Here is a 20,572-nt window from a genome sequence, read left to right as displayed (position 1 = left end):
TGAAGAGCCTTGATCAGATTGTCCATGTTCAACCAGTGACCTTCTATGGGAAATAGTAGAATTTTCCCACCATTGTAGATTCTCCAAGAAACAACCAGTAAAGATGTGAGAAGGTATGAGTTTATGCTTCTATTATGGCTTGCCATCTTTCATCTGAATGATAGGTGAAATCAGAAGGCGGGATGAACAGAATGCAAAACAACAACTCTTGTTTTTGTATCAGGCAGACTCTGACTGACTTAAGTCCCCAACTATGTCCCCCAGTTTCTAACAGACGACCAGACTTAAAATCTCATCTCAAGACTCCTCTGTAATGCAAAGAGATGGTCTTAGAAGCTGGAAAGTAGTTACATTAAAACAGTTGTTTTTGCTCATACAAGAGCATTCACAGCTGAATTCTTCAGTGAAGCTTGTTCAAGTGGATTAAAATTAAACTATTTCTTGATCTTGTTATGTAACACTGCTTTTCTGAGAATGTAGCCACTGTTAAAAAATGTTTTATTTTATTTTGTATTTTACCAACCTAGAGTTAATAAAATAGAAAAGTGTAATGTAAGGGTAATATATAGGGTAGTGTATATAAAAGGGTATAAAAGGATTGTCACGTTCTGTCCTTAGTTATTTTGTTTTGTCTTTGTTTTAGTATGGTCAGGGAGTGAGTTGGGTGGGTTGTCTATGTTTGTTTTTCTATGTTGTGTTTTTGTGTTTGGCCTGGTATGGTTCTCAATCAGAGGCAGGTGTCGTTAGTTGTCTCTGATTGAGAATCATACTTAGGTAGCCTTTTCCCACCTGTGTTTCGTGGGTGATTGTTTCCTGTTTTGTTGTTTCCGTTTTCATTCACTTTGTTATTTTTGTATTTTGTCGTGTTCAGTGATTATTAAAATGTCATGGACACTTACCACGCTGTGTATTGGTCCGATCCTTACTACTCCTCCTCAGACGAAGAGGAGGAAAGCCGTTACAAGGTTAATGTTGACTTAAACATAAAAGGTAATGGGTCATATATATAAAAGGGTAATTAATGGTAAAGGGTACTGTACACTTATTTACAAAAGGGTGAATTAAAAGTTATGAATTAACACCTGTTAACTATTAGCTAGTCTCATGTGGCCAGCCTTCCATAATCCTGTCTCCTTAACTGTGAGAAGCCTGTTTTTCAGAGGCAAGAAAGACAGTAACCTGGAGAATTGTATTCATTGTTATACTTTACTTTGTGAGATATGCCTATAGGGAGGTATCCTCCTTTCAGAATATAAAACAATTGATTGTTAATTTAATCTATAAACAGATACAGCAACATAGAGACAATAATCCCTCATTAATTTACACAAATCAAAAATCATGATGGAACTAGAATCCATTGCAATTATAACTGGTCTCCCACACCCACGTGAGTAAGTGTCTCTTTATCTGCACTGACTGTAGTGTCTCTGAAATTATTGTGCTCAGTGCACTTAGTCTCAGTTTAGTCTTATCCGCTGCCACCTGCATGGTTGGGGACGATGATGTTTGCCCATTTGTAGATGACAGGGATGAAGAGCAGAGCAGAGCCCAGTACTGAGACCAGGAGAAAGGTCCACAGGAACACACGATCCAGAACTTGAGCCACAAACTTCCAGTCCTGCACCACCTGGAGAGAGAGACCAAAACGCCCTTCAGACACCAACACATGACCTCGTTGACACAGGCTGGGAGGGCTTTGCACTCAGAGGTGCAGTTGCATGTGACAAGCAGAGGATGGAGACAAATATACAGTATGGAGATGATGAATATATAGAGAGAATTACAGTAAGACTTCAAAAACCTAAATTCAGTACTATAGAATTGATTTTGAATGGTGTTCAAGTCATAACAAACAAACACAATATTCTCTCATGCCAACTTTGTCATTGATACTGAGGGACAGACTGATTCTCTGTAACTCAATGGGATCTTACCTCTCTGACCTCGTTCTCCTTGACCACATGCATGGTGATGTAGCGGATAGAATCCAAAGCAGCCTGCAGGTTATTCCTAGAGGAGAGATGAGGGGTGGACTCTGGTGAACAACCCTTCGTAATGCCCCCTACTACCCCCTCTCTTCTTGCCAGTCCTGCCCACTCTCTCCCTGTCAGTCCTTCCCTGGCCCCGCCTGGGGTAGCATAGCGGTCCACGTGGCTGCGCATACACAGCAGCTTAGGCAGCTTGTGCAGGAAGATACGGCGCACCCAGGGCGCCATGCCTTGGTGCGTGGATGAGGAGCGGTGGTGGATGTTGATAGCGAAGACGGTGATGACAATTGAGAGCGTGACAAAGATCATGGTGAACACCAGGTACTCCCCGATAAGAGGGATGACCTTGGAGGAGGACGGAATAATCTCCTCGATCACGAGCAGGAAGACGGTGAGGGACACCAGCACAGAGGTGCACAGGGAGATCTTCTCCCCGCCGTTGGAGGGCAGGTAGAAGACCAGGATGGTGAGGAAGGAAAGGCCGATACAGGGGATAATGAGGAAGAGGGTGTAGAAGAGCGGCAGTCTACGGATGATAAAGGAGTAGGTGATGAAGGGGAAGTGGCAGGGACCGTCCATCCTCAGACCACGGCTGCCTGTCGCTTTCACTATCTCCCATTCACCATTGTCAAAGTAGTCCCTCTTATCTACATGGAAGTCCTCCAGGAGGATGTCAACCTATTGAATGAATTAGAAAAGATGAAACATCAACAGACGTATCTTCCCTTCAACTCCCCAAAGTATAAACAAGAGATTAACACATTTCTGACATCAATTAAAGACTGTATGGTCATTACTATACTGTAGACTGTTTCACAATGCTGTGTAGGCTATACAACCTGTGAGCCATCATAGGTCCAGGAGCCAAACTTCATGGAGCAGTTCTGCAGGTCAAAGGGGAAGAAGGTGACATCGATGATGCAGGCTGACTTGTAGTTAGCGGGCTGTGTCCAGATGATGGTGCCATCATACTTAACAACAGCCTTGGTGACAGAGCCCTCAAAACGTCCATCGGCACTGTTAGAGGAAAGGGTTAACATCTGTTTATCGTCTACGAGGTTGAATCAGGCTTTTCTTGATGTGTTGGATTAATTGAATTTGTGCTGTTCAAAATATAGTCTATGCTGTGTAGGGTTGCAAAAGCTACCGGTAATTTCCCAAAGTTACTGGAATCATCAATTTTGGTATTTAACAGACAATCTATGGAAATCTATCGTAACTTTCGTAATTTATACTTGAAAAACGTATTTAAAAAAAATGATGAATATATAGTATTAATGTATTATATCTGTGTCCATATTGTCCATGAGTTTCTAGTAGATAGACCATACGGTTCAAGAGAAAATAACCTAATTAATAAAAAAAAAACATTTCATCAACAAAAGCATTCTTTTCAATTAACTCTGCAACACAACTGCCACCAGTTTGACGCCAAAACACTGACAACAAACACATACTGACATAGTAAAAAATGTTGAAACCCTCATATTAAACACCAATGGTATTCACTAAGTTTATGGTTTATATTTAGGTTAATGTTTTACAGCTTTGTCATTCTATTTTATGACTGCATTTACACAATTCCGACTGTTTTAATTCATTGGTCTTTTGAACCATCAGATCAACTCTGAAAAAGATCTGATGTGAAAAGATCTGATGTGATTGATCAAAAGACCAATTAGTAGAAAAAATATCAGAATTGGGCTTCCTGTGTAAAAACAGCCACAGAGGGCCAGAGATTGTTACAGACGCCTGTGATAATCTGAAGTACCCAAAAGGGCAACTAGATGTCTTGTAATAGATTACATAAAATCCATGAAACATACCAAAATTCTGGTAGTTTACTGGTAAACTTAGAAAGTTTCCAGTATTATGCAGTGCTTGACTTGGGATGGAAGCAGTGTAGGAGCTGTATTATTCCAAGTCGGTACATTAGAGATTATGTTATAGAGACCTCTGATTATTCACTGTTAGTGGATTAAACTCATTTTCCATTACTTCTATATGACCTTCAACTAAAAAAAAATCATGACTATTATTATAGCTTACATGAAAAAGTAAGCATTATTGACACTGGAAAGATGAAGTGTCTGATTCCATGTAGACCTACCACGTCTTTCTCCTGCTGTTGTGCCCTTGATCAAGGCACGTAGCCCCCCAGATAGAGATGGACTGTTAGTCACATGTTGTCAACATGTGGTCAACTCTCTATCTGGAGAGCAGGGTGTGCAGGCTTGGCTTTTTCAACATTACAACCAAATACTTTTGTCTCTATAAAATGATTCTCTCATTCAACAAATGGATAAGGTAGGCTTCTTCAAAGCAAGGTATTAACTAGATATGTTTATATATAAGGCACACATATTTATGTTTTGAGGGAGATCTATGCACAAAAATGTATTTGTCAATTTCTTAGAATATTTTTACGTTGCCGCAATTACATGTCTACTGTTTAATAGAGGGGAATCCCAGTTGTTTAACATTGCAGATAGGCTCTACAGTGCCGGTGGAAAGGCAACAACGAAATTAATGCTTAGTTAGCTATAAGTTAGTTAACTAGCGAGATAACTGCTACAAGTTACAGTGCCTTGCGAAAGTATTCGGCCCCCTTGAACTTTGCGACCTTTTGCCACATTTCAGGCTTCAAACATAAAGATATAAAACTGTATTTTTTTGTGAAGAATCAACAACAAGTGGGACACAATCATGAAGTGGAACGACATTTATTGGATATTTCTAACTTTTTTAACAAATCAAAAACTGAACAATTGGGCGTGCAAAATTATTCAGCCCCCTTAAGGTAATACTTTGTAGCGCCACCTTTTGCTGCGATTACAGCTGTAAGTCGCTTGGGGTATGTCTCTATCAGTTTTGCACATCGAGAGACTGACATTTTTTCCCATTCCTCCTTGCAAAACAGCTCGAGCTCAGTGAGGTTGGATGGAGAGCATTTGTGAACAGCAGTTTTCAGTTCTTTCCACAGATTCTCGATTGGATTCAGGTCTGGACTTTGACTTGGCCATTCTAACACCTGGATATGTTTATTTTTGAACCATTCCATTGTAGATTTTGCTTTATGTTTTGGATCGTTGTCTTGTTGGAAGACAAATCTCCGTCCCAGTCTCAGGTCTTTTGCAGACTCCATCAGGTTTTCTTCCAGAATGGTCCTGTATTTGGCTCCATCCATCTTCCCATCAATTTTAACCATCTTCCCTGTCCCTGCTGAAGAAAAGCAGGCCCAAACCATGATGCTGCCACCACCATGTTTGACAGTGAGGATGGTGTGTTCAGCTGTGTTGCTTTTACGCCAAACATAACGTTTTGCATTGTTGCCAAAAAGTTCAATTTTGGTTTCATCTGACCAGAGCACCTTCTTCCACATGTTTGGTGTGTCTCCCATGTGGCTTGTGGCAAACTTTAAACAACACTTTTTATGGATATCTTTAAGAAATGGCTTTCTTCTTGCCACTCTTCCATAAAGGCCAGATTTGTGCAATATTCGACTGATTGTTGTCCTATGGACAGAGTCTCCCACCTCAGCTGTAGATCTCTGCAGTTCATCCAGAGTGATCATGGGCCTCTTGGCTGCATCTCTGATCAGTCTTCTCCTTGTATGAGCTTAAAGTTTAGAGGGACGGCCAGGTCTTGGTAGATTTGCAGTGGTCTGATACTCCTTCCATTTCAATATTATCGCTTGCACAATGCTCCTTGGGATGTTTAAAGCTTGGGAAATCTTTTTGTATCCAAATCCGGCTTTAAACTTCTTCACAACAGTATCTCGGACCTGCCTGGTGTGTTCCTTGTTCTTCATGATGCTCTCTGCGCTTTTAACGGACCTCTGAGACTATCACAGTGCAGGTGCATTTATACGGAGACTTGATTACACACAGGTGGATTGTATTTATCATCATTAGTCATTTAGGTCAACGTTGGATCATTCAGAGATCCTCACTGAACTTCTGGAGAGAGTTTGCTGCACTGAAAGTAAAGGGGCTGAATAATTTTGCACGCCCAATTTTTCAGTTTTTGATTTGTTAAAAAAGTTAGAAATATCCAATAAATGTCATTCCACTTCACGATTGTGTCCCACTTGTTGTTGATTCTTCACAAAAAAATACAGTTTTATATCTTTATGTTTGAAGCCTGAAATGTGGCAAAAGGTCGCAAAGTTCAAGGGGGCCGAATACTTTCGCAAGGCACTGTATATTTTGAATTGGTGATCTAGTTAGTCTGTCTGTCATTATGGAATACCTGCTGCTGGAATGTCGCGCTCTCTCTCTCCTCGGGCAACATCACACTGGCACACACGCAACCCCACACTGGCACACACGCAACACCACAGACATGCACTGAAGGGTCATTCCGATAATGGCTGATATGTAGTTATTTTTATTGATTGACCATATTTAAAAGTGTGCTTTTTTGAATTACATTCGAAACAGTTATTCAACTAATTTCCATTACTTTTCATTACCTTACAAACCCTCGTTTGACAATTTGGAGCAGGATTCATGCCATTCAGCCTAGCACTTTTTCAATCTGCGCTATCTCGAACAGCCTATATTGGCACTCACAGATTCAGAGACTAGCGACAAATAAACTTGAACAAAGCAGAAACTCGCCATTGCTATTCAATGAAGATCCCACCTTCATTCAGATTTGATCAACCTTTTTTGGCTCGGTGTGTGAATCTGGGCCAGCGAAAGGCAACTTTGTTTTTAAAGAGGAGCTGTACGTTGTGCTAGTACGGCGTTCCGGACAGCTACGGCCCAAATCAAGCACTGGTAATATACCCTCCCTTTGCAACCCTAATGTGGAGATTATATTGCACCGAAAGTGTTAGTTCAATATCAGTGCCATCTTTTGTTCTACTGTTGGCAGTCTGTTGGGCATGGTACTTACTTGTCATAGAGCACAATGTCTGGGATCCAGATGGAGTCCGAGGGGACTCTGATGTTAGTGATGCCCAGGTAGTCATCAGGGTCCCAGCGTAGCTTCATGTCCAACCATTCCTAAACAGGAGAGAGAGAGAGAGAGAGAGAGAGGGGGGGATGAGTCATTTCTTTTTACAAGCGGATCCATTTGACAAGACTGCTGCTGGAGCTCGCCATGAATTACTTTTCTCCTCATGAGAGACATTTGATTGCACTACACCATATACTGAGTGTACAAAACATTAAGAACACCTGCTCTTTCCAGGACATAGACTGACCAGGTGAATCCAGGTGAAAGCTATGATCCCTTGTTGATGTCACTTGTTGAATCCACTTCAATCAGTGTAGATGAAGGGGAGGAGACAGGTTAAAGAAACAAATAAAGTAGATAGTAGGAGAGAAGCACTGATGTGGACAGAGCAATATCTTCAACCTTATGTCCTCATTCACCGCTGACAAATAGATGTGGCCATGCAGTGGTGTAAAGTACTACTTCAGTATTTTTTGGGTGTATCTGAACTTTACTTTACTATTTATACATATTTTTGACAGCTTTTATTTTTACTTCACTACATTCCTAAAGACAATTATGTACTTTTTACTCCATACATTTTCCCTGACACCCAAAAGTACTCGTTATAAGCAGGGCAGAAAATGGTCCAATTCGCACAATTATCAAGAGAACATCCCTGGTCATCCCTACTGCCTCTGATCTGGCGGACTCTTTGGAGGCAGTTGAAAGTCTGTGTTGCCCAGCAACAGCCCCAAAACATCACTGATCTAGACACAAATGCTTTATCTGTAAACAATGTCTGAGTGTTGGAGTGTGACCCTGGCTATCTGTAAAATAAATTGTGCCGTCTGGTTTGCTTAATAGAAGGAATTTTAAATTATTCATACTTTTACTTTCGATACTTAAGTATATTTTAGCAATTACATTTACTTTTGATACTTAAGTATATTTAAAACCAAATACTTTTAGACTTTTACTGAAGTAGTATTTTATTGGGTGACTCACTTTTACTTGAGTCTTTTTCTATTAAGGTATCTTTACTTTGACTCAAGTATGAGTATTTAGTACTTTTTCCACCACTGTGGCCGTGTTAGCTATTGCCCTCTGTCCTCTGATTTGCATGGAGTTGTTTGTCATTGTGGCAGACTTGGGAGGGCTGACCTGCTGACCCTGGTCTGGAGTGATGATTCCCTGGCTGCAGAGAGCCGATGCAGTCAGAGGATATTAATTAAGCTGCCAAGAGGGCTGGGTGGCAAGGCAGGATGCCGGGGGGCGGGAGTTGCAAAGTGGGTGGCTCGTGTGGGCACAAGAGAAGGTGGAGGAGGGTGGGGAGAAATGAAGATGTGAGCTTTTCGTGAAATGCCACCAGAACAAGGGGACATGCAGGGGGAAGGGAGGTTGATTGTTACTCTAAATGCCATGTCGCCTTTGTGTGTCTAGCTGACGCTGCTGTAGAGCAGTGGTTCCCAACCTTTTTTGGTTATTGTACTCCCAACTGAATTTTGCTTTGCCTGGAGTACCCCTGAAGTACCCGCTTATGTGCATGTAACCCTATGGACTTATGAGTCTTTTCAATTACCCCCTCTGGATAGGCCAAGTACCCCCGGGGGTCCTAGTACCTCTGGTTGGGAACCACTGCTGTAGAGTGTTGTGAATTATACAGTGGGGCAAAAAAGTATTTAGTCAGCCACCAATTGTGCAAGTTCTCCCACTTAAAAAGATGAGAGAGGCCTGTTATTGTCATCATAGGTACACTTCAACTATGACAGACAAAATGAGAAGTTTGTGTCTGAATGTCTGAAGTTTGCTAGAGAGCATTTGGATGATCCAGAAGAAGATTGGGAGAATGTCATATGGTCAGATGAAACCAAAATATAACTTTTTGGTAAAAACTCAACTTGTCTTGTTTGGAGGACAAAGAATGCTGAGTTGCATCCAAAGAACACCGTACCTACTGTGAAGCATGGGGGTGGAAACATCATGCTTTGGGGCTGTTTTTCTGTAAAGGGACCAGGACGACTGATCCTTGTAAAGGAAAGAATGAATGGGGCCATGTATCGTGAGATTTTGAGTGAAAACCTCCTTCCATCAGCAAGGGCATTGAAGATGAAACGTGGCTTGGTGTTTCAGCATGACAATGATCCCAAACACACCGCCCGGGCAACGAAGGAGTGGCTTCGTTAGAAGCATTTCAAGGTCCTGGAGTGGCCTAGCCAGTCTCCAGATCTCAACCCCATAGAAAATATTTGGAGGCAGTTGAAAGTCCGTGTTGCCCAGCAACAGCCCCAAAACATCACTGATCTAGAGGAGATCTGCATGGAGGAATGGGACAAAATACCAGCAACAGTGTGTGAAAACCTTGTGAAGACTTACAGAAAACGTTTGACCTCTGTCATTGCCAACAAAGGGTATATAACAAAGTATTGAGATAAACTTTTGTTATTGACCAAATACTTATTTTCCACCATAATTTGCAAATCAATTAATTAAAAATCCTACAATGTGATTTTCTGGATTTTTTTTTCTAATTTTGTCTGTCATAGTTGAAGTGTACCTATGATTACAGGCCTCTCTCATCTTTAAGTGGGAGAACTTGCACAGTTGGTGGCTGACTAAATACTTTTTTGCCCCACTGTACAATGGGTGGGTCTAATCCTGGACGCTGATTGGTTAAAACCGCATTCCAGTCGGTGTCTATTCCACAAGTTACCACCGGCTAAAGCTGTGACGTTGAAATGCCTATTTGCACTGTTCAATCTCACTCTGCAATCCACTGTCTCATCAGCCCAGCCAGACAATTTATAAACATGACCTCCAATGTAAAAAGCACCTAGACATTGTCTCCCATTTCTTTTAGACTAGCATTTGGTTTTCAATTTGTCTCTCTGACATTCGTACCATTATTTAATTTTGAAATTTGATCTCCAGCTGTCCCATAGTAATGAAGGTGTAGGGGTCAGGAGTTGGGACAAGACAGACAAGCAGGCAGCTTTTCTCAGCCAGTCAATTTTTGGGGGGATATATACAAAAAAATGTCATTAGAAACAGGTAAAATAATTGAAGTGCAGCTAGTTTGCGGTCTTTCCAGCTTCAGTTTGAAGTGATTGTGTTAGCTTTGTTGTTGGCTAACTCCTCTGAACAATAGCGTTCTGACGAGCGAGCACATTTTCTATGACAGGTGAAATCGCGCATCATCATTGTTATGGATGTATCCAAATAAATGTCACTAGAAAACAGCTTAAACGAACGACTGGGTCGCATCCATAGATACAGAACAAAAATACTTAACAACTGGGTCACGTCTCTGAGAACCAAACCGATAGAATGAACAACCAGCCGACTTGGGTAGAAACACCTAGATTTGTGTCAGGACTATATCTTCTGGAACGATGAAATAGTATGAATAAATTCCTCAAAATAACTTTTTAATTAAAATATGCTAATCATTATTTAAATACAGTGCCTTGCGAAAGTATTCGGCCCCCTTGAACTTTGCGACCTTTTGCCACATTTCAGGCTTCAAACATAAAGATATAAAACTGTATTTTTTTGTGAAGAATCAGCAACAAGTGGGACACAATCATGAAGTGGAACGACATTTATTGGATATTTCTAACTTTTTTAACAAATCAAAAACTGAAAAATTGGGCGTGCAAAATTATTCAGCCCCCTTAAGTTAATACTTTGTAGCGCCACCTTTTGCTGCGATTACAGCTGAGGATGAGTGAGGATCTCTGAATGATCCAATGTTGACCTAAATGACTAATGATGATAAAGACAATCCACCTGTGTGTAATCAAGTCTCCGTATAAATGCACCTGCACTGTGATAGTCTCAGAGGTCCGTTAAAAGCGCAGAGAGCATCATGAAGAACAAGGAACACACCAGGCAGGTCCGAGATACTGTTGTGAAGAAGTTTAAAGCCGGATTTGGATACAAAAAGATTTCCCAAGCTTTAAACATCCCAAGGAGCACTGTGCAAGCGATAATTTTGAAATGGAAGGAGTATCAGACCACTGCAAATCTACCAAGACCTAGCCGTCCCTCTAAACTTTCAGCTCATACAAGGAGAAGACTGATCAGAGATGCAGCCAAGAGGCCCATGATCACTCTGGATGAACTGCAGAGATCTACAGCTGAGGTGGGAGACTCTGTCCATAGGACAACAATCAGTCGTATATTGCACAAATCTGGCCTTTATGGAAGAGTGGCAAGAAGAAAGCCATTTCTTAAAGATATCCATAAAAAGTGTTGTTTAAAGTTTGCCACAAGCCACCTGGGAGACACACCAAACATGTGGAAGAAGGTGCTCTGGTCAGATGAAACCAAAATTGAACTTTTTGGCAACAATGCAAAACGTTATGTTTGGCGTAAAAGCAACACAGCTGAACACACCATCCCCACTGTCAAACATGGTGGTGGCAGCATCATGGTTTGGGCCTGCTTTTCTTCAGCAGGGACAGGGAAGATGGTTAAAATTGATGGGAAGATGGATGGAGCCAAATACAGGACCATTCTGGAAGAAAACCTGATGGAGTCTGCAAAAGACCTGAGACTGGGACGGAGATTTGTCTTCCAACAAGACTGATCCAAAACATAAAGCAAAATCTACAATGGAATGGTTCAAAAATAAACATATCCAGGTGTTAGAATGGCCAAGTCAAAGTCCAGACCTGAATCCAATCGAGAATCTGTGGAAAGAACTGAAAACTGCTGTTCACAAATGCTCTCCATCCAACCTCACTGAGCTCGAGCTGTTTTGCAAGGAGGAATGGGAAAAAATGTCAGTCTCTCGATGTGCAAAACTGATAGATACATACCCCAAGCGACTTACAGCTGTAATCGCAGCAAAAGGTGGCGCTACAAAGTATTAACTTAAGGGGGCTGAATAATTTTGCACGCCCAATTTTTCAGTTTTTGATTTGTTAAAAAAGTTAGAAATATCCAATAAATGTCGTTCCACTTCATGATTGTGTCCCACTTGTTGCTGATTCTTCACAAAAAATACAGTTTTATATCTTTATGTTTGTGGCAAAAGGTCGCAAAGTTCAAGGGGGCCGAATACTTTCGCAAGGCACTGCGTATAATCACCTCAAAGACGGTGATTGGAGGACATATTGAACAGCACTCAGGCCTAACAACCCCCGTGCTAATTTATCCTCCAAACACTGGCTTCTCAGGTAATATCAATTAATTATTTATTTAACTAGGCAAGTCAGTTAAGAACAAATTCTTATTTTCAATGACGGCCTAGGAACCGTGGGTTAACTGCCTTGTTCAGGGGCAGAACGACAGATGTTTCGGGATTTGAACTTGCAACCTTCCGGTTACTACTCCAACGCTGTAACTAGGCTAGGCTACCCTGCCGCCCCATTACCCTATACCCCAAATATGTTTAAGATCTTGCCTGTTTCATCCACACATTGGTTGTCATCAACTGGTTCTTCTCGTCCTGTAATGGAGAGAGCATACTGTAAAGGTTTTATCTGTACCTTTGTGTTGTTATACAGTCAGTATGTTTGTAAATGTGTTAAAAAACAGAATGTAAATGAGTCTAAATGTATTTATAGTGATATATTCTTTGCAGTGATGTAATGTACTTAAGTAAAAAATACTTTAAACTACTCAAGTCGTTTTTTGGGGTATCTGTACTTTGCTGTTTTTATTTTTGATTACTTTTACTTTTACTTCACTACATTCCTGAAGAAAATAATGTACATTTTACTCAATACATTTTCCCTGACACCCAAAAGTAATCATTACATTTTGAATTCTTAGCAGGACAGGAAAATGGTCCAATGCACACACTTAGAAGAAAACATCTGTCACGCCCTGACCTTAGTTTTCTATGTTTTATGCATTATTTTGGTCAGGTCAGGGTGTGACGAGGATGGGTATGCCTGTTAGTCCTGTTTAGGGTTTTTTGTATATCTAGGGGTGTTTGTCAGTCTAGGTTTATTATAGGTCTATGGTGGCCTGAATTATCGTTGTCTCTGATTGGGGATCCTATTTAGGTTGCCATTTGCAATTTTGGTTTGGTGGGTTATTGTCTATGTGTAGTTGCCTGTCAGCACTTGTTATTGTTATTGTAGCGTCACGGTCAGTTTGTTCTTCGTTTAATTAAAAGAAGAATGTATTCTTATCACGCCTTGGTCTCCTCGTTATGATGAACATGACAACATCGCTGGTCTTCCCTACTGCCATTGATCTGACGGCCTCACTAAACACACATTCTGGAGTGTGCTACTGATAAATAAATTAAAAAACAAGAAAACGGTGCCGTCTGGTTTGCTTAATTTTTTCGGTTTTACCCCAATTTTGTGGTATCCAATTGTTAGTAGCTACTATCTTGTCTCATCGCTACAACTCCCGTACGGGCTCGGGAGAGACAAAGGTTGAAAGTAATGCGTCCTCCGATACACAACCCAACCAAGCTACACTGCTTCTTAACACAGCACGCATCCAACCCGGAAGCCAGCCACACCAGTGTGTCAGAGGACACACCGTGCACCTGGCTACCTTGGTTAGCAAGCCACCAAAGGAGTCACTGGTGCGCAATGAGACAAGGATATCCCTACCGGCCAGCCCCTCCCTAACCACACTAGCTAGGCCAATTGTGCGTCGCCCCACAGACCTCCCAGTCGTGGCCGGTTACGACAGAGCCTGGGCGTGAACTCAGAGGCTCTGGTGGCACAGCTGGCGCTGCAGTACAGCACCCTTAACCACTGCGCCATCCGGGATGCTTAATTTTAAGAATTTAAAATGGTTTATTCTTTTGATACTTAAGTATATTTTAAAACAAATACTTTTAGACTTTTAGTATTTTACATGGGTTACTTTCACTTTTACTTGAGTCATTTTCCATTAAGGTATCTTTACTTTTACTCAAGTATGACAATTGAGTACTTTTTCCTCCACTGATTCTTTACCTTGAAAATCCAGCTTGGATTGACAAACATCAAAATAATCATCAGGAAGACACAAACCACAATATCCCATAATATTCCTATTTTTCTCACCACGTCCACTAGCTGGGAGATGGCCAGTCCAAATCTGACCCGTACTGTGCCGTTGAGGTATTCCACAGGCCTCACCCATTTCTGGTAGTTTCTGAAGAGGTTCTTGAACAGTTTGTCCTCTGTCTTGGCATAGGAGGACAGTTTAGGGATTCCTATAGAGGCAGGGAAACACCACATTAGCCTGCATCATGTCAGCGACGTGTTAACAGGGGGCATTATCCTGGTAACAGCTCATGGCCATTGTTCAGCCCAGCTAAAGCACATTGACAATGATTCATAGTCCCTGGCACCTGACACTTTGTCAATAACCCCATCAATCTCCAGTTTTACGTGCAGGAAATCACCCCAGGGCTCTCAGCATCATGGCAATCACATCTCTGGTCCCTGTTTACCCTCAGACCAGGACCAGACATTCACTATCCAGAGAGGAAGAAAGCTAACTGTCACTTTGTCATGGCAACATAGTCAATACCTTTTATTCATGATTTGGTGTTTTCCACTCCTCGTGGAAGGAGACCAAGGTCAAGTGTGTCCTTCCTGTTAGAATTCTCTGCAAACTAGTATGTTTGATCAGATATGTTGGTGTGTATAACAGAGGTGTAATTTTATTTACAGGGAGGATTTTTGAATAATATGTTTTATTGTTTTTTCCATCAAATGAATCATCCTCTTCCTCCCTGGACAAGACTCCTCTGCTACCAATACAGAGTGGTGCTTCATCCCCAGTTCTTCACCATGGAAGTAGGCCTATAAACAATCTAACAGTGATTAAAGGTAAGAGTCACTTGGCTGGGGTTCAAGCAATAAAAGGCTGTCCAAACCTTTAAAAGCTAATGAAGGTTTGGCACAGTATAAACTAAAGATAGTTGCATTTGTGCACCAATTTCCTCCGTAATTGATGACTCACTGTCTGCCGGCTGCATTGACATGGAGAGATTAAATATGACTCCATTGTTCCATGTGTGTGATGCCACCACTAGTGTCAGGTGGGAAGGTTTCAATAGTGTGGGCTGCCTAGTTAGCGTCCTACCATCATCCAACACTAATGTGTTTCTTCCTATCAGCTCTGTTCTATTTAGTGTCTCTCTCTGTAAATCCTCAGTCAGTCATCCCCCGCTCTGGTCTAATTTCATTTGTCTCCGTGTGTTTTCTATCTGGATTATGAGGAAGGAAGCCCCAATGAGTTTCACTCTCCATAACTTCATTACAGATGGATTTGATGTTGTGACTGTGGTTGATGGATACCTCATTGTATCAGTGCATCAGCTGGCTTCTGTGGCATGCTGGTATCCATGACAGCCTGGTGGTGTAGGCCCTAGGGGGGTTGATGATGGAGAGAAAGGCTAGAGGGTGGAGCTTTGGATAGAGGAAGCGTTTTATGTGTGAAGGACACAGTGAGGTCTTTGTGCCCCCTAAAGACTAGCTGGGTGTTTAGACAGAGAGAGACCGAAGGTGCACCTTTCATATTAAAGACATCAGCCGTCACTCTAGTCCACATACAACTGCTGACTGGGAGGGAAATCTAGAGTTAGCCTCTGTAAATGCAGTATTAAGCACAAGCAAATCTCAGTATTCAATTATTATATTCAGCACTTTAGTTCCAACGAAGGATGTAACGTTGCTGTATTACTGCTGGAAACAGCTCTCCAGCTCAGAGAAAATGAAGAAGTATTGATTCAATTCTTGAGGGACACAATGCTTTTAAATCATTCCCCACGTGCTTATGGGCTTATTTTATGTGCGTTCAATATGGCTGTAAATTTACCTGAGGATGACAGGCCCAATGCGGGGCCGACTACAGTTAACACCCCTGTGTCATCCTCAGGCTCAGGATCAATAGCAGCATTCTTAGACCTCCTCAGTCAATATCACTGGGATTAGCAGATTCATCATCTTTACACGTTCTGTCTCTCAGCACAGCTTCCTGCAGAAAATCCTGCTTCATGTCTGGCTTCTCTGGGAGATTCTGAACACTACCCTTTGTGAAAACCAATATAAATATGATCCAAAAATGTGTCATATAACACCTTACAGTACAACCATCATCTATTGTATGTCATTACAAGTAGTAACTTAGCAATGAGCTAAGTAATACTTTTTATATAAGATTTATATGAAATACAAATCATTTAAGTGGGTAAAGACAACTCGTGCTAAATCTCTTCTGCAGCTGACTCTGTTGTCCTTCATTAGACTAACACCAGCAAGTATGCTGAGAACCACGGGACACTGTTAATTTAAACTGAGCAAAGACATCTATATCAAATCAGAGTCTGCACAACTGGAAAATCCTCACAGAGCAAAGGCATTACATACATGGACTACAATATAGTTGCTTCCTTTGATTTCTGTAGTGGAGCAACAATTCAGCATGCATTGTCATGATAGAATGATAAACACAATCTAAAGACCACTTCCCAACCCTTCACAATATATCTAATTCAGTGTATAGATTGTGTTATAAATGCTCAGTCTTACACTATGTTCAAAAGTTTGAGGTCACTTAGACATTTCCTTGTTTTTGAAAGAAAAGCAATTTTTTTGTCCATTAAAATAACATCAAATTGATCAGAAATACAGTGTTGACATTGTTAATGTTGTAAATTAATATTGTAGCTGGAAATGGAAGATTTTAGTCACCATAGCAGCACCCACTCGTAGCACGCACTCCAGCAGGTATATCTGGTCACCCCCAAAGCCAATTCCTCTTTGGCTGCCTTTCCTTACAGTTCTCTGCTGCCAATGACTGGAACGAACTGCAAAAATCGCTGAAGCTGGAGACCCATATCTCCCTCACTAGCTTTAAGCACCAGCTGTCAGAGCAGCTCACAGATCACTGCACCTGTACATAGCCCATCTGTAAATAGCCCATCCAACTACCTCATCCCCATACTGTATTTATTTATTTATCTTGCTCCTTTGCACCCCAGATTCTCTACTTGCACATTCATCTTCTGCACATCTACCGTTCCAGTGTTTAATTGCTATATTGTAATTACTTCACCACAATGGCCTATTTATTGCCTTACCTCCCTTATCTTACCTCATATGCACACACTGTATATATACTTTTTCTACTGTATTATTGACTGTATGTTTGTTCATTTCATGTGTAACTGTGTTGTTGTATGTGTCGAACTGCTTTGCTTTGTCTTGGCCAGATCACAGTTGTAAATGAGAACTTGTTCTCAACTAACCTACCTGGTTAAATAAAGGTGAAATTTAATGGAATATCTACATAGGCGTTCTAATATTAGAAAACCCTTTTGCAATTATGTTAGCACAGCTGAAAACTGATGTTCTGATTAAAGAAGCAATAAAACTATTCTTCTTTAGACTAGTTGAGTATCTGGAGCATCAGCATTTGTGGGTTTGGTTACCGGCTCAAAATGGCCAGAAACAAAGACCTTTCTTCTGCTGGCCTTCTAGGCAGAGTTGCAAAGAAAAAGCCACATCTCAGACTGGCCAATAAAAATAAAAGATTAAGATGGGCAAAAGAACACAGACACTGGACAGAGGAACTCTGCCTAGAAGGCCAGCATCCCGGAGTCGCCTCTTCACTGTTGACTTTGAGACTCGTGTTTTGCGGGTACTATTTAATGAAGTTGCCAGTTGAGGACTTGTGAGGAGTCTGTTTTTCAAACTAGACACTCTAATGTACTTGTCCTCTTGCTCAGTTGTGCACCGGGGCCTCCCACTCCTCTTTCTATTCTGGTTAGAGACCGTTTGCGCTGTTCTGTGAAGGGAGTAGTACACAGCGTTGTACAAGAGCTTCAGTTTCTTGGCAATTTCTTGCAAGGAATAGCCTTTATTTCTCAGAACAAGAATAGACTGACGAGTTTCAGAAGAATACGTTATTTGTTTTTGTCCATTTTGAGCCTGTAATCGTTTCTCCAGATACTCAACTAGTCTAAAGAAGGCCAGTTTTATTGCTTCTTTAATCAGAATAACAGTTTTCAGCTGTGCTAACATAATTGCAAAAGGGTTTTCTAATGATCAACTAGCCTTTTAAAATAATACACTTGGATTAGCTCACACAACGTGCCATTGGAACACAGGAGTGATGGTTGCTGATAATGGGCCTCTGTACACCAATGTAGATATTCCATTAAAATAGTAATTTACAACATTAGCAATGTCTACACTGTACTTCTGATCAATTTTATGTTATTTAAATGGACAAAAAAATTGCTTTCATTTAAAAAAAAAGGACATTTGTAAGTGACCCCAAACTTTTGAACGGTAGTGTATCTACAATTAGTGTAACCTGATTGTGTGGCCAGTGAGGCATTAGGCCAGTCTATCTCTCCAGAGGATCCCTGGCTGTGTACTGTACTGATGAAAGATGTGAATATTTTATGATTCACCTCGAAAATGTGGGGTTTACAAAAACACCCCAAGAGATGACAGATTAAAATCTGTGACCTTACACATCTCCTAACCCTCTTCTGCTGTCTACACAGCCCATGTTATTTAACCCAGGACATAATTTCATAAGAGGAGCTCCATTACATGTTTCCATTTTAGTTATTTAGCAGACGCTAACGCTCTTATTCAAAACAAATTACAGTGAGCGTCAAACGAGAATCAATCCTGTTTCTGCACAGGTTGGCATGGAGGAGGCAGCCGTGTGGAGCTATCTGGGCTGGCCAGCTTATATTTCTGATATTGACTGGACAGAGTTATTAGAACTCTGAGGTTCTTTCCCCAAGTCGTTAATAGAGATATTTCTTCCCTTATTCAGCTCATCACCTCTCCCAGCTGAACAGAAGGTCACCAACCACAGGAAATTACTGCACTAAACCAGACAGGGCTGCGTATCATATATACTGAATTAACTGAGAGCAGGAAACCAAATCACTCACTTTCATAACAAAGGTTGGCAAAGTCTCTGAGACCATACAGTTTGATTAGAAATCTACTTAAAAGGGAAATTAGGTTTGAATATATTGAGTGGTCATACTGACATTACTCAGCCCATCTGTTAATGACCATCCCTCATCAGTTCCTCTTTTAATTTAATATTAGTCTCAGCTGGTGTTGCCTCTTCACTATCTCCCACCCTCAGATTTTCCATCTGCCCTGCTGCTCATCTCCTTATCATTCTGTTCCCAGTAGATGATCCTAGTTGTGCAGAGTGGGTATCTCTCAGACTGATAACATCTCTGATGGCCCATCACTCTGAGAGTGTCTTTCATGTCCTCCATGGTGGTACTGTGAGGAGAACTTACCCAGAGAGTGACACAGGTGGCAGCAGCAGTATGACAGCAGCAGGAGTAGAGTGGTGGCCGCTGGCCCAACTCTCAGCATGATATCAGAGGGGGCTCCAGATCCACACAGCCAGGGAGCAGTCCCTCAGGCAGCCATGACTACAACACAACTAGAGTCTAGGAAAACACAGCACAACACAGTGCACAAACAGAGGAAGTTATGGGATATGTATGCATCAGTTTAGATACCTTACATGTACACACAAACATGGATACAGATACGCACTGCATACACATAGAAACTAATTTGCACATTTGCAAACACACACATTTCATCTTACACATTTCACAAATACACACATGCACAACAGTGTACATGCGAACACATTACACTCACCTGCTTGGATGTAGTGAACACACACAAACCCATTCACATATGATCACAAACAGACATACTGTGCACATCAGACCTGCATCCTCTATTCCTATCATCCACTCAACACACAATCTATCCTGAATGCAGCGTGAGAGTCCAGACAGTGTGTCGGCAGACAGACAAGCAGCGCTGCTCTCTAGTTTTCCTCCATTCCATGCAGCCCTGCCTCAGCTCAGACAGACGATGCTTCAGTCTCTTGCTGCTGCCTCTAAATGAACGGTAGCACGCTCTCTCTCCTCTCTCTCCTCCTTTTCCTCCTCCTCAACCTCCTCCAGAAAACCAGCCCCCCTTTCTCTCCTCTCTCTCCTCCTTCGCCTCCTCCTCCTCCTCAACCTCCTCCAGAAAGCCAGCCCCCCTCTCTCTCCCAGAAGAGTCTGATCACTAATCACTATCAGGTATCTTCCCCAGCAGCACACTGCCTGCAGCCTGTAGCCTATCCACAGCCAAGTGTCTACACTGCAAGCCCTGCCCTAGCAGCTCTACCTATATAGATCCAGCACACTGATGTTGTTCTCTCTTTTTCTCTCCCCACAGACAGTGGCTAGCAGCGAGTTTGCCTCAGCCATACGTCTAACTAAGGTAACTTAAGGCGGTTGCTTCAGGTTTAATGGCAGGGTTAATAGGGATGGAGGAGCATGTGTGTATCTGTATGTGTGTGTTGAGAGCTTCTCTAATAAACAGCATCCATACCCCTGATACTATAGTAGCTGGAGTACCTGTGGGAAGAGAATATTCAGATTTTGAGATGTTATTTTGTGTGTGTGTGTGTGTGTATGCATGTCTGTGAGTCACATAACGCCATCATGTCTATGATGTATTGTCTCACATCATATATTTGACAGCCGTCTGCACTGATGGGTTGAGGGACGAGCATTGTGTAGGAGTGACGCCATCTAGTGTGAGACACGGGTCTATGATGATTACGCCTTGTGAGAGTGACAGCAAATGGAAAATGCTGGAAGGAAAAAA

General features: G+C 41.6%; 1 protein-coding gene across 1 annotated transcript; it reads right to left on the bottom strand.

Annotated features, from left to right (window-relative positions):
* Nucleotides 1–1,187: 1,187 nt before the first annotated feature.
* On the bottom strand, nucleotides 1,188–20,090 carry chrna5 (cholinergic receptor, nicotinic, alpha 5). Its single transcript, XM_021607231.3, has 8 exons — nucleotides 19,565–20,090; nucleotides 19,189–19,344; nucleotides 13,958–14,109; nucleotides 12,346–12,390; nucleotides 6,894–7,003; nucleotides 2,831–3,008; nucleotides 1,938–2,669; nucleotides 1,188–1,630 (listed from the first exon to the last, which is right to left on the bottom strand). The coding sequence occupies exons 2-8, from the start codon at nucleotides 19,265–19,267 to the stop codon at nucleotides 1,472–1,474; spliced, it is 1,455 nt and encodes a 484-aa protein (XP_021462906.1). The 5' UTR covers nucleotides 19,268–19,344; nucleotides 19,565–20,090; the 3' UTR covers nucleotides 1,188–1,471.
* Nucleotides 20,091–20,572: the final 482 nt, after the last annotated feature.

The sequence above is a fragment of the Oncorhynchus mykiss genome, chromosome 6, assembly GCF_057628025.1.
Source record: "Oncorhynchus mykiss isolate SJ-2025 chromosome 6, ASM5762802v1, whole genome shotgun sequence".
Lineage (NCBI taxonomy): Eukaryota > Metazoa > Chordata > Actinopteri > Salmoniformes > Salmonidae > Oncorhynchus > Oncorhynchus mykiss.
The sequence above is the reverse complement of the archived record's forward strand: the minus strand, read 5'-3'. Positions and strand labels throughout refer to the sequence as shown.

Coding starts and splice junctions, on each gene's coding strand:
- chrna5 (XM_021607231.3), bottom strand. CDS start 19,267: ATGCTGAGAGTTGGGCCAGCGGCCACCACTCTACTCCTGCTGCTGTCA. Junction 3,009..6,893: donor GACATTGTGCTCTATGACAA/GTAAGTACCATG, acceptor TTCCTCTAACAG/TGCCGATGGACGTTTTGAGG. Junction 2,670..2,830: donor GGACCTATGATGGCTCACAG/GTTGTATAGCCT, acceptor TTCATTCAATAG/GTTGACATCCTCCTGGAGGA.